The sequence below is a fragment of the Podarcis gaigeae genome (genome assembly GCF_964106915.1).
Source record: "Podarcis gaigeae genome assembly, chromosome: 5".
Lineage (NCBI taxonomy): Eukaryota > Metazoa > Chordata > Lepidosauria > Squamata > Lacertidae > Podarcis > Podarcis gaigeae.
In genome coordinates this window covers 32,353,096-32,366,473 of record NC_139681.1, presented here as the reverse complement: position 1 = coordinate 32,366,473, position 13,378 = coordinate 32,353,096, and the positions used below count along the sequence as shown (strand labels likewise).

General features: G+C 43.1%; 1 protein-coding gene across 1 annotated transcript in view; it reads left to right on the top strand.

Moving 5' to 3' along the window:
• Nucleotides 1–13,378, top strand: part of SGPL1 (sphingosine-1-phosphate lyase 1) — a 32,701-nt gene that overhangs the window by 14,468 nt on the left and 4,855 nt on the right. Inside the window, exons 4-10 of the mRNA XM_083740710.1 lie at nt 94–241; nt 1,363–1,442; nt 3,508–3,636; nt 8,047–8,135; nt 9,387–9,492; nt 9,689–9,787; nt 13,009–13,158. Coding sequence (XP_083596836.1) covers nt 94–241; nt 1,363–1,442; nt 3,508–3,636; nt 8,047–8,135; nt 9,387–9,492; nt 9,689–9,787; nt 13,009–13,158 — 801 coding nt within the window. The remainder of the gene's footprint in view (nt 1–93; nt 242–1,362; nt 1,443–3,507; nt 3,637–8,046; nt 8,136–9,386; nt 9,493–9,688; nt 9,788–13,008; nt 13,159–13,378) is intronic.

The window sequence follows — 13,378 nt, the reverse complement described above, 5'->3', positions numbered from 1 at the left end:
CTATTTTTTTTGCAAGGAATTTGCAATTAAATTATCCCCATGATTAGAATCTGTTCATATTATATTTGCATGTGTGTTTGTCTATCCTAACAGATAAAGAAACAGATGAATAAGACTATGGAAGATATGGCCAGCACCTTAAGTTTCTTGAAAGAAAAAACGGGTTATGTCAAAGTCCTGCCGGCAAAAGGCTTGAGCCAGCCAGATGTGCTGAAGAAGATGAAAGAATACAGCTCTATGGGTATGAGTCTGAATGCATACTGGCACGTGTCAATCAGTTTCAGCATCTGCTATGCTCTGCTCCAGTGCCAATGTTAATTAATAAGCAGCAGCAAATGGCTGTGTATTGCAAATACTCAGCCTTCATTCTCAATTAATGATGGAAGCATAGTTCATGGAGAAGAGAACAAAATAAAAACCCTGCCACTGTCTCATAAAAACGAAGTAATGTTGTTAGTTGCATGAATATGAGGAAATACTAACTTGACTTAGAAAGTTTGGAGAGCTCCTGTTTGGAGGGGTGTAAAACCTGATTTTCAATATTTCTCCTTGCCATGTATTTTTCACAAGTGTTGGACATTTCTCTTTTCCAGTAATAGATTATTATAAGTTTGGGTCCCATTCTGCAGCATGATTTCCTGCCACCTGCTGTTGTAATAGTAATAGTAGTAATGATAAGGATATTAATAATAATAATAATATTGTGAGTAATACCCTTCTCATCTGGCTGGGTTGCCCCAGCCACTCTGAGTGGCTTCCAACCCATATAGGTTAAAGGTAAAGGACCCCTGGACAGTTAAGTCCAGTCAAAGGTGACTATGGGGTGTGGTGCTCATCTCGCTTCAGGCCGAGGGAGCCAGCGTTTGTCCACGAACAGCTTTCCTGGTCATATAGATCAAGTAAATCAATATTCAATAATCCATTAGAATCCAATAGTAAATAGTAAAATCAGCAAATAAGAACTTTACAGTTCCATGGTTAATCATTGCTTTTTAGCAATAGTTAGAGAGGCAGGCTGTTTGCAAGTGCTTAAAAACCCCCATGCCTATCTGCTGATAGTTGTCTCTGACAAAGCGTGTCTTAAAACCCCATATTGCCTTGTTTTTATCCGCCCAACGCCTGGTATAAGGTCAGGCGAGCGGCAGGTGGGTGTGACTTAGAAAAAAACCAGCCTTGTGGGTCAGAAAAGGAGATCTGCTGGGCCTAATTCTGCATGCAGAGTAAGGGTTCCCCAGCTCTGTGCTAGACTGTAGTTTTAATGTTGTCTCCATAGACCGTTGTGTGAACAGTCAGTCAACTGCAGTTTTGATTGGCAAAGTGCTTTTAAATATGACGGGCGGTTTCTTGTCTCCGTCCTTTCAGGTGAAGTAAACTGGGAAGACGGGAAAGTGTCTGGGACAGTGTACAGCGGGGATCAGAAACTCACGGATCTGCTTGTGAAGGTAATTCAGTGTGGTAATATCTATATGTTTATCCTTCAGTTTGTAGAAGAAGCGTTTGTCTTCAATTTTTTTAAAATTTATTTTCACAACATTATAAACAAACACATAAAACAAACATAAATCATAACCTAATAAAAAATTACACTCATTAACATTATTAAATTACTTCCTCGCTTCCCCTTGGTTGAATTTCATTGCATGTCCTTTTAACGGTTTTCCAACTCATAGTTCTTAAAATAATTTACCGTAACTTAAACATTAACATCCTTAGATTTTCACATTATAAAATTAAACCTATTAATTCATCACTTAACTTAAATAAAATCCTAAGCCAATTAAGTATCTGCAAGCTGTTTTCAGTTAGTTTAACTTAACATGTTTAACTAAGTAATCATTAAATTTGATCCAATCTTCCTGATTCTTCCTGAAGAAGAAGAGTTTGGATTTAATTTTCCGCTTTATCACTACCCGAAGGAGTCTCAAAGTGGCTAACATTCTCCTTTCCCTTCCTCCCCCACAACAAACACTCTGTGAGGTGAGTGAGACTGAGAGACTTCAGAGAAGTGTGACTAACCCAAGGTCACCCAGCAGCTGCATGTGGAGGAGCGGGGAAGCGAACCTAGTTCACCAGATTACGAGTCCACCGCTCTTAACCACTACACCACACTGAATGCATGTGTGCAATTTTTTTTATTTTTTTAATGACTTATTTTAAATGAAGCAAGTTCTCATTTTGTATTTTTAATGTTGTGAACTGCCCTGTGCTCTCTTCGGGTGAAGGGCGGTATACAAATTAAATAATAAGGATAACTAATTCTCCCTGTAATGAGGCGTTCTACTTTGAAGGAACAGGAAGGAATGTGAAGTGGAAAACAAATTGTGACAGGGAAAAAACCCCCCATCCAACTTGTAAGTAAATGAGGTTCAGGCAGGCCAGTGAAGTAGGTGTACTGGTTAGGCATCACACACATTGGAATTGGAAGCAGAAATCCCCTGAATTTGTGCCCTGTGAATCATTTCAAATGTATTAATGTGTCTTGCTCATAATTGTAAGGTGTGGTTTGGCTACCACATGCTGTGACTTCCAAGCATTAATTCAGTTAAACCTATCCTTCCCATGCCCAATGGAGATAGAAATTGTAGGGAAAAGGTGGACGAGTTTGGTAGACTGTCCCTGCCTCTGCTACAGTCAGTTTACAATGAGGTTACTTAAATCATTTTATCGCGAATCACTTCCTGTGAAACAAACCTGATGCGATTCTGCAATGAAAGCACGCATAAAAAGAATTTCAAGCTTCAGGCCGGGATACAAAATCTCCGCTAAGAAGGCTTGTTAAAAAAGAAAGGTTTTCAATAGTCTGCCTGACTCCCAAACAGTCCTCTGTATCTCTTTTAAAACTTGTTTTCCTTCTGTCATAGAAAATAAGTAGGAAGAAATGTCACGCTAGCTTTGTAGAGGCACCTGAGGCCCACGTGATTAGAACTGCAGGAGAAGAGCAGGGCTGTGCTTGCTTCCTCACTCCTCTGCAGGGCCCCCTCGGAGGTTCAGAGGGACCCTGGGCTGCTTCTAGGTTTTGAGGCCCCCAGCCACGATAGGAATGAATGGCGACAGTTGAAAATAAAACACCTCTTCATGCCTTGGGTGGGAAGCCGCCTCTGTGTGTGCATATAGGCTTCTCACATGGTTTAGCCTAGGGGTCCCTGCTTCAGACTTTGCAGCCAAGGTGTGGATGTTGGCGAATGCGTGGAACAGGTAGGGTCTGTGAGGTTGAGGCCACCAAGCATAGCTCCACTCGTCACTTCACACATCACGTGAGACGTAACTCCTATTCAAAGCTTCTGCGGCATTAGAACTCGGTATTTGGATGATATGACAGTATGCAAAGCATTCTGGGACTAACTTTATAGCAGAGAAAACTCTGCAGGGTCCTCCTGAGATTTCTCCGAAACCAGTCATCTTTGATGGATGGGGAGTGAGGTGACTTTCTCCTGTACAGTGCAGCATCACCTTTTCAGGGTTTACTTTCGAGGAGCTATCTCACCTGTGCCAATTTTCTCCCTGAAGGTTTATGAGGAATTTGCATGGAGTAACCCACTTCATCCAGATATATTTCCGGGCGTGAGGAAGATGGAAGCAGAGGTCGTGAGAATGGCTTGTAATCTTTTCCACGGAGGGCCCAAATCTTGTGGAACAGTAAGTAACACGACATGAGTCCCACTAGCTGCAGCCAGTGTATTTGTGTAAATGTTAAAAGATCCATTACAGAAAAAAGTGTGTGTCTTTTTTGCCTTGTTTCCAAGGGAAGCTGCCTTTGCTTTGGGTCTAGCCAACTCTAATGAAATTGTTATTTTATTTATTAGAATATGTATATAACCTGCTCGATGAAAGAGCTGCCTAAGCAGTGTACAAATGAAATTGTAGACAAACCACAGCTGAAATCCACAAAACAGTTGAGAAACGAAACACTGTTAAATTTTGTTAAAGTTTGAAAACAAATTTTACGTAGCTACAATACAGGTAGTTAAATTATTTGTCTGTGTAGGCAGAACATATATAAGCTATCCTGACAATTAACAGCTGTGCTGGCAAACTGGTGACACAGTGGAAACCAAAGGTAATTAAGAAATTGTGGACAGCTTGCCAAATACCTTGGTAGTTATGCAGTCCTATTCATTAACCTCTCTTTCAAGTTGCACGCTGCTTGGCTAGTTTGTTTACATAATGTTGATGGTTGACCTGTGCAGGCAATGAACTTGCTTGCAAATGTAAAAAGCCTTGTCATTTCTAAAGAGGACAACACCAAGAATTGTGGGTGTCCAGTTTTTGAAAAAGTCAAAATTGAAAGAGAATTGTGTTCTCCCCCCCCTCTCCGTGTGTGTGTGTGTGTGTGTGTGTTATCAGAGCAAGTTGTATGTAATAAATATGTTGGGTGAAAATTGTGGTTGGTATTTCAGCAACTCATATGTTTAGTAGCAGCATCTTCTATATTCTGTTGCCAAGAAGGTGAGCGATTAGGCAGGAGTTCCTTTGGATCTAATGTGGATGGTGTTTGTTGCTGGAACAGTTTAGGGTCAGTAAGATTCATTCATTCATTCACTTTATTTGTATACCGCTTTTCCACACACACACACACACACACACACACACACTTCTCAAAGCTGCTTACAACAAAGAAGCAGAGATGCATTTCAAGCAAACATTGCAAAAACTTTCATAACGTAGCAAAATAACGCGATAGCAATTTCATAACAACCTAGCAAAACAAAAATAACATACAAAATAACCACATTCCAATGCTGTAAATAAAACAAGATTAATTGACAGGCAGCGTTCAATAGCAAAAAGAACAAGGGAGTGTCACAGTTTCATTTTAGACCTAGAAAAACACCCCCGTGGTTTGACTCAGTGACCCTCTCCTGCAGCCACTTGCAAGGTTTGCAAGAATAAGGGGTGGGGTAGCAGAAAACACCCCCCCCCAATGTTGCTAATGAAGATATGGGATGAGAGGCCTAAATCCAGCACAGATTTAGGCATGCTTAATTTTAACTTTGTGTCGCAGTTAGCCTAGGGTTTATGACCCTAGCAATGCAGCGTCCAATTCTATAAACAGTGTTTCTCCAACTTGGGTGCCCAGCTGTTATTGGACTACAGCTCCCACCATCCCTGACCATTGGTCCTGCTAACTAGGGGTGATGGGTGTTGTAGTCGAACAACAGTCATGCCCTGCATACTGTCAGTCTGTTAAATTCAAGAGGCATTGTATGTGGGCCAGGATCTGGGAACCCTGGCTTTCAAAGCTGCGAAACAGTGCATCTCACGTATGCCAAGAGGGTGATGGGGAGGAGAGAATGGATGCCATAGATGGACTTGAAACCAACTGGACAGTTGTTTGGCTACAGATCTGTAATAGGTCAAGGGCTTGCCTTTTGATGGGTTTGATGTTTTACTGTGGTTTTATAGTTTGCTGGAAGCTGCTCAAGAGTGGCTGCGGCAACCCAGTCAGACAGGCAGCATATAAAAGATAAATCATCATCTCTTTATCCTGGCTTTTGATACATGAGATGCATGTATTCAGGACCTACCCTGTTCTTGCAATTTGTTTTACATATTTTAAATACTGAATTTTAAATGGTTGTAACTGCCCTGGAGCCTGATGATGAAGGGTAGGTAATAATCGAAATAATAATGATGCACTTTAAGTGAAGTATACTGATTTGCTTTTGTACCAAGAGAGATGAACATCTTTATGTCAATATTTATATTCTCCAGACGTTTCCCCAGAGTAAAACTGTCAGGTTCACAATACCGTTTCCAGTTCCTGGACGTACATGAACTTGCAGGATGTAATATTGCCATTCGATATGCAGGATGGTGTTAATCTTCTATCTCCATGTAAATAAAAGCTATCAGAAAAACTACCAAGAATTAAAAAAAAATCTGTTTTTCTTTAGCCTCCACTGTGTTCCTTATGAACAACAAAACCAGCCTCTAGAGTTCTACTGCTTATCTGTGCTACGGACTTAGACTGAAATTTATGCAATAGTTACCCCTTTCTCCAGGGAACTCTGGGAACTGTAGTTCACGAGGGATAGAGAAGGCTAAGGGTCTCTAGCAACCAGCACCCTCACCATACCACATTTCCCAGGAATCACAGAGGAAGCCACGATGAATAAACTGCAATACATCTTAGTGATTAATGTAGATATGCCCTAAGTTTGCCTTTCACAGTCATCTGCGCTGATCCAAAAATACCTTCTGTACATTGTCTGTATTCGCAGGTGCTTCTGTGCTTCATGTACATTTTTAGGAATGTGAGTGTGGGGTGAATAATAATAATAATAATAATAATAATAATAATAATAATAATATATTTATACCACGCCCATCTGGCTGGGTTTCCCCAGACACTCTGGGCAGCTCCCAAGCGAATATTAAAAACACAATACAGCATTAAACATTAAAAACTTCCCCAAACAGGGTTGACTTAGATGTCTTTTAAAAGTAAGACAGTTGCTTATTGCCTTGACATCTGATTGGAGGGTGTTCCACAGGGCGGGTGCCACTACTGAGAAGGCCCTCTGTCTGGTTCCCTGTAACTTCACTTCTCGCAGTGAGGGAACCTCCAGAAGGTTGGCGCTGGACCTCAGTATCTGGGCTGAATGATGGGGGTGGAGATGCTCCTTCAGGTATACAAGACCTGAATGGGAGAGCAAGGATAAAATTCCAGTTTTAAGAACTGAGGCAGCTGCTCTTGTCCAATGGCAGATGAAAATTGCCAAGTGACTTCCCTGAAAGAGGCTTATTTGTGAGGAGGGCTGGTCCTCTTATGAACCGGAGACTGTTGTTGTGCAGTCTTGCCCACCAGTTGAGGCTGAGTGCTTCCAGCTAAGCAGCGGCGCACTGAAACCACTGCTCTCGGTGCCCAGTCACCAGCCGTGACCTAGACTGGGTAAGGCATTGTTGCTAAAGAAGCAGCAGGCTCCCAGGCAGTGATGTAAGGAAGCGAGGGTTGTACTCTGCTCTTTTCTGATATGCACAGTAGCTGGAATGTTTGGAGACGCTTTTGCACAAAGAAGTTAAGAAAGAGTGGCTTGGATGCTGGATCCCACAACACCAGGCCAACAACAACAACAGCCGAGTCTCTTAAGCCTGTCTCAGATTACTTCAATGTCTCTTTGGGTTTATGTGTACCAACAAGTCTGGCTGCAGAAAAGTCCTTGCCACAACTGCTGTCATCCGTTCCTCTTTACTGGAAAGGGTTTCATTGTTGAATATATATATATATATATATATATTGAATATATATATATATATCTATATATATATATAGACAGTTGTTGCTATTTAGTCGTTTAGTCGTGTCCGACTCTTCGTGACCCCATGGACCAGAGCACGCCAGGCACTCCTGTCTTCCACTGCTCCCACAGTTTGGTCAGACTCATGTTTGTAGCTTCGAGAACACTGTCCAACCATCTCATCCTCTGTCGTCCCCTTCTCCTTGTGCCCTCCATCTTTCCCACCATCAGGGTCTTTTCCAGGGAGTCTTATCTTCTCATGAGATAGCCAAAGTATTGGAGCCTCAGCTTCAGGATCTGTCCTTCCAGTGAGCACTTAGGGCTGATTTCCTTCAGAATGGAAAGGTTTGATCTTCTTGCAGTCCATGGGACTCTCAAGAGTCTCCTCCAGCACCATAATTCAGAAGCATCAATTCTTCGGCGTATATATATATATATATATAGGAATATATATATCCCTATAGTTGGAAACGACCTGCTGCCTACAGGAGCTTTTGTAGTTAACATGCTGATAGTCTCTTTGTTCTGTTTGTGCAATTTGTGTGTGTGGAATTCTTCCGTTGTTAGGACAGGGCATTGCATCTCATTGGCTTGATTTCAGTGTTGCTGTGGCACTTAAACCCTCTCCTGTGATGTGTGTATGTGCGTGCGTGGGTGTCTATATTTGTGTGTGTGCGTGTGCGCACTTGACACTCTTTCAGAGTTTCTGATAACTAGGGACTAAAATTCACTTTCCAGTATAAGACGGTACTTCCATTTCTATGTGGTCATTTAAGTGTGTCTGCTGTTTTAAATTCCTTCTGAACAGATGACCTCTGGTGGGACTGAGAGCATCCTGATGGTCTGTAAAGCTTACAGGAATTTGGCTTACGAAAAAGGAATCAAGCATCCAGAAATGTATGTAGCCCATTAGCCCATCCCCCCCCAACAAAGTAACTAATCACACCCTTAATATAGGAGAAGCTATTTTCATTAAGCATCTTTTTAGATTGGTCACTACTTTACCTTTTCATATGCTGGGCCAATACTGTTGATATTTTCACCCCTCCCATTGCAAGAATCTCCTGATCTGATGTTTTGAGAAAGGAGGGGGTGGAAACTGCTCTTCTACTCTTCCGCTCCTGACTGCCTGCCTGTGTGTGGAGACAGTCTTATCTACGTAGTGACTAGATGGCTGACTGGGAGATCTAACACTCATGCAAGCCAGTAGTTCTTTAGTTTGTAGTAGCTATTAGAAATAAAAGGAGTTATGCTTCACAGCTAGCTTCTGTGTTATTTATACTCTGCATGAGTCTGGTGCTCACAATGCACAGATGACCTGTTTCCAGGATTGGAAGGTCTCTGAAAGTGCTCCAGTCGCCTAGCCCCGTCGGGGCAGAACCAGTTATGGAGCCCAGTCGCTGACATCGGTTGAAAGGTGTACTGACAAATACTTTACACTGAAGAAAATGGAATCAAAAACTAAACGGGAGGGGTAGCCAGACATGGTTCCCTGCAGATGTTTTTTGGACTCCCAACTCCCATCAGCCCCATCCCCTATGGCTGATGGTCGTACTCTGAATTAAACTCTGAATTCACTGCAGAATGGCAAGAATTAAAAAAGCACAACTTTGAAACCTCTTCTAAATGCACCCCCCCTCCAATACTTTTGCTTATCTAGGAGCACTTTGGAGTTTGGTTGTTGTTCATGGAAGAATAAACTGTCAGTGGAGGCAGAATAATAGGATCACAGAGTTGGAAGGGACTAGGAGGATCATCTAGTCCAGCCCCCTGCAATGTGGGAATCTTTTGCCCAATGTAAGGCTTGAATCCATGACCCTGAGCCCTTCCATTTCAAAAGCTGCCTGCCATGCAGAGGGTGGTGACTGTTGTTTGCGACAAGCCAAATGCCCCACTGGGCATACAGAATAACTTGGGCAGTTTTCCAAACTGTGGTCTTGTGTGGTTGCTGGTTTTTTAATAGCAAAACCAACTTATCAGAGGTCCATACGATGCATGTATTTCTTTAAGTCCCCCACATCTCCCAGGCTTTCAGGTATATATCAGTTTATTTTTGTGCAGACAAGGAGGGGATGAAACAGGAAGGATACAAATCATGGGCAACTACAAACGTTTTCTGAGACATCTTGCTATATCTGTCTTCCCCAGGCTGGTTCCAGTGAGTGTCCATGCAGCATTTGATAAAGCAGCTCATTATTTTGGGATGAAGATTGTGCACATTCCATTGACCAAGACGATGCAAGTGGATGTTGAGGTATTGCTCAGATACTCTCAGACCTCTTATCAATAGTGACTCTGTAAAGTATTGAACATCGTTGGGCTTCCTAGGACAGGGTTCATCAAAAGGCCCTGTATCCCAATCATAGTTGCAGGCCTGATGTGCCATTCTGAAGACTGGTGTCTAATAGAGCATCTTGACTGCCTGATCGTTTCCTCTTGATTTTTTTCAGGCAATGAAGAGAGCCATTTCCAAGAATACAGCCATGCTGGTCTGCTCAGCACCGCAGTTTCCTCATGGAGTCATGGACCCAATTGAGGAGGTCGCAGAGGTAACTACCTTTGTGCTACTTCAACCTGAGATATACATTGCTTCCTGTGAGGGGGGAGGAGAGTTGTTTTCAACACACAAAGTTTATCCCTCCAGCCCCCTGGTCCATAGCTGATGAATGGAAAACCCATGTACAGATCTGGCCTCCTGCAGGGCATCATGTGTTCATAAATACAAACTCGCATCACTTGCAAAGTGACTGCAATATCCTGATGTAGCTGAGTGCAGCTCCACATCTTTGGAAGATAGCAAACGGTTCTATTACCATACCTTCTGTGGTCTTAGGCCAGGGGTCGGCAACCTAAGGCCCGCGGGCCACAAGCGGCCCATGGGGGTCGTTTAAGCGGCCCATGGACCCCCACCGCCCACTCGGGGACCCCCATTGCCCGCTCGGTCGGCTCCTGTATGCTGCGCTAAACCAGCGCTGAGCAGAGTGGGGACTGTTGGCAAAACCTATTGGTCTTTCCCAACTTTCTGACTAGTTGCAGGACCTTAGCCAGACCTAGCAGAGTAAACGCAGAATGCACGGAAGCAATTGGCGACTTGGCTGCAGACAGGATAGACAAAGCAGGAACCAGGAACTTGTAGTTAGGTGTTTATTATATACAGTGGACTATTTACAGGAACAGAACGCGGATCTTTTGCTAGCTCTCACAACTCCTACACTGACACACAGAACTCTGAACTCCAAACTCTTGAACTAACACATTCCAGTTAGTAGGCCATTATCACTCCCTTGAGATAGCTTGACCAATCAGGGAGCTGTCTCCAGGGGCACCGACTTATAAAAAATATTGGGGGGGCCCATACCGGGGTCCTGCCCCGGGAAGTTTTCTAAATTTTAGATGAAAATTAGTGAGTTTTAAAGTTTTTAAAAAGTATTTTAGAGTCATATGATCAACATTAGAACCCCGAAAACTCGACTCTCTATAACTCCACACTCCGGGAAACTCGACAAGCCTGAAACACTTTTTGGCTTTGAAAAAAGAAACAAAACATAAACACGCACGGTATTTTCGTAAAAAGCTAATTTAATTTACAGTAACAATTATGCTTATAGACTATTACAGAGCAGTGAATATAAAGCTCTGAAAAGACTGAAATGATATTTAAATAAATCCTAAACTATCATTAAAAGAATAAAACATAAAATATTGCTGTCGCACAGTAATAGCACTTTGATTAATAAGTGAAATAGCTAATTTAAGCTTACTTTGAATAAGGCTGAGGGTTCATTAAATAAAAATAATATCTCAAAGTTAATGCTTTAATACAGTTAATAAAGTTAATACAGTATGCCTAATACTGTATGTAAATACTGTAATACTGTATGTAAATAACGGGCTTTAATTGGGTCTTACACCCTAAAAATATTTAAGTATTTGAAAATAACTAATACAGTACTATAGTAATATAGAAATACAGTACTAAACTAGTACTAATATTTCGAAACTGAAAATTTAACATTCTGTATGTATTTAATTCTCTATTTTATAAAGATTTTTAATATCTGACAGTGAGTTTGGAGTAGCCCAATGCAAAAATCCTGAGGATCCATGTGGATCCGTGCTTTGTAACCACGTTTTTGCACCACTGTGACCCTAGGCAACAGTGGGTGCATGATTTTTTTGGTGCAAGATGTAGCCATGAACATGCTATGTGATCTGATGGTGAATTTGGGGTGACCCAATGCAAAAATCCCGAGGATCCATGTGGATCCGTGCTTTGTAACCACGTTTTTGCACCATTGTGGCCCCAGGCCACAGTGGGTGCGTGATTTTTTTGGTGCAGGCTGTAGCCATGGACATGCTATGTTATCTGATGGTGAATTTGGGGTGACCCAATGCAAAAATCCTGAGGATCCATGTAGATCCGTGCTTTGTCACCATGCTTTAAATGGGGAGGGAAGGAAAAACACAGAAGGGACAAGAAGCACAAGAGGGGTGTGCGGAGAAGCAGCTGGCTAAGAATGCAGGGGAGGAGTTTAACGGGGTGGGGGGAGGAAAGGAAGGCAAAAGTCCCCCCCCCCCAAGCCAGCCCTCTCTCTCTCTCTCTCTCCCACCTGCGAGTCCCTAGAGCACGGAGAGGAGGAGGTGGTGGGCTGGAGCCTGCACGCAGTGTGACTAGGAAAGAATTAGAAGGAAGGACTCGATCCTTTCCTTAACCCTCTGCTTGCCAGGAGGGCAGGGGATTCCCTGCTCTTTGTTGAGTTTGAGCAAACGCAGCAACAGAAGCGGGTGGGAAGTAAGACCCTGAGGCAGAATGCAGGAAAGCAGCAGCTTCCGCCTTCCCTCCGCCTGACCGCCCGATCTTATTTTTGCCTGATTTTTGCCTATTTTTGCCCCTGCGCTCCGGCGAGTCAGCTCCAGGGACCACACATTCGCTCAATAACACGCACAGACATTTCCACTTACTTTTTAGGAGAAAAAATCTGCATGTTATAGAGCGAAATTTATGCTAATAATTTTCTTAAATTATTGGGGGGGCAGAGCCCCCCCAAACGAATTTTTGAGGGGGCTCGGGCCCCCTCAGGCCCCATGGAGTCGGCGCCTATGCATGTCTCTGTTATCACCAGGCGGACTTACTCCTTCACATGACCTTCTGGCTGTCTGTCAAACCTTAATTGACTCTGTGTGAGTAGCTGCACGTACACAGTTTCCCAACAGGGACCGCCTTCCGCGATGCTGGCCCGCTTTCCATTGGCTGCATGAAGCCCCTGCAGCCAATGGTAAGCTGCACACACCACCTCCGCTCTGGAAGGAGCACTGGAAATAGCGTTTGCACATGCATGTGCACGCACGCACTCCGGCCCACTGCGGTGTCTGCGGGACCGTGAACCGGCCGAAGCCACAAAAACTTTGCTGACCTCACAAGGACTGTTCCTTGTGATCAGTTTTAGATTTGAAGCAACCCTGTATTGATGCAGATCTCCCGCTCATTGACTTCATGAGGATCAAAGGGAGGATAACAGTTTGGAAGTTACAAATAGAAGGACTTTGGTATACACTACCAGAATCTGAAGCCACTGGTCAGGGCCTCCTTGCTTGTAGAATGCCTTGAGAATGGTAAATTTTGCATCTTTTTGGGGAAGAATACTCAGTCGTCTTTTCAAACAATGTAAATAGGCTTGATATATTTGAGATTCACACTTGGCAGGAAGTTTCTGTCTTGTTGCTTTTGGTTTAGCTGGAGAAACTGAGTTGATTTCCCCCTTTGGCACAGCTTGCATTGAAATACAAGATTCCCTTCCACGTGGATGCTTGCCTGGGAGGCTTTCTCATTGTCTTCATGGAGAAGGCAGGGTACCCTCTGAAGGGGGGTTTTGATTTCCGAGTGAAAGGTGTCACCAGCATTTCTGCAGATACGCACAAGGTGAGTTTAAGCAGGTTTAATGGAGAAAATCTAGCTTGAGTCAATTGCCCACTCTCCAAACTGGATCAGGCATGCTTCCTTTAATTCTGCTTCTGGTTCATTTGTACGGAAAGACTTTTATGATCATTGCCACTGGGCATTTGCCCTAAACTGCAATCCTGAACATAAGTCCTTGCAAATAATTCTCACTGCACTTCTGAGTAAACTTGTTTAGGTTCAG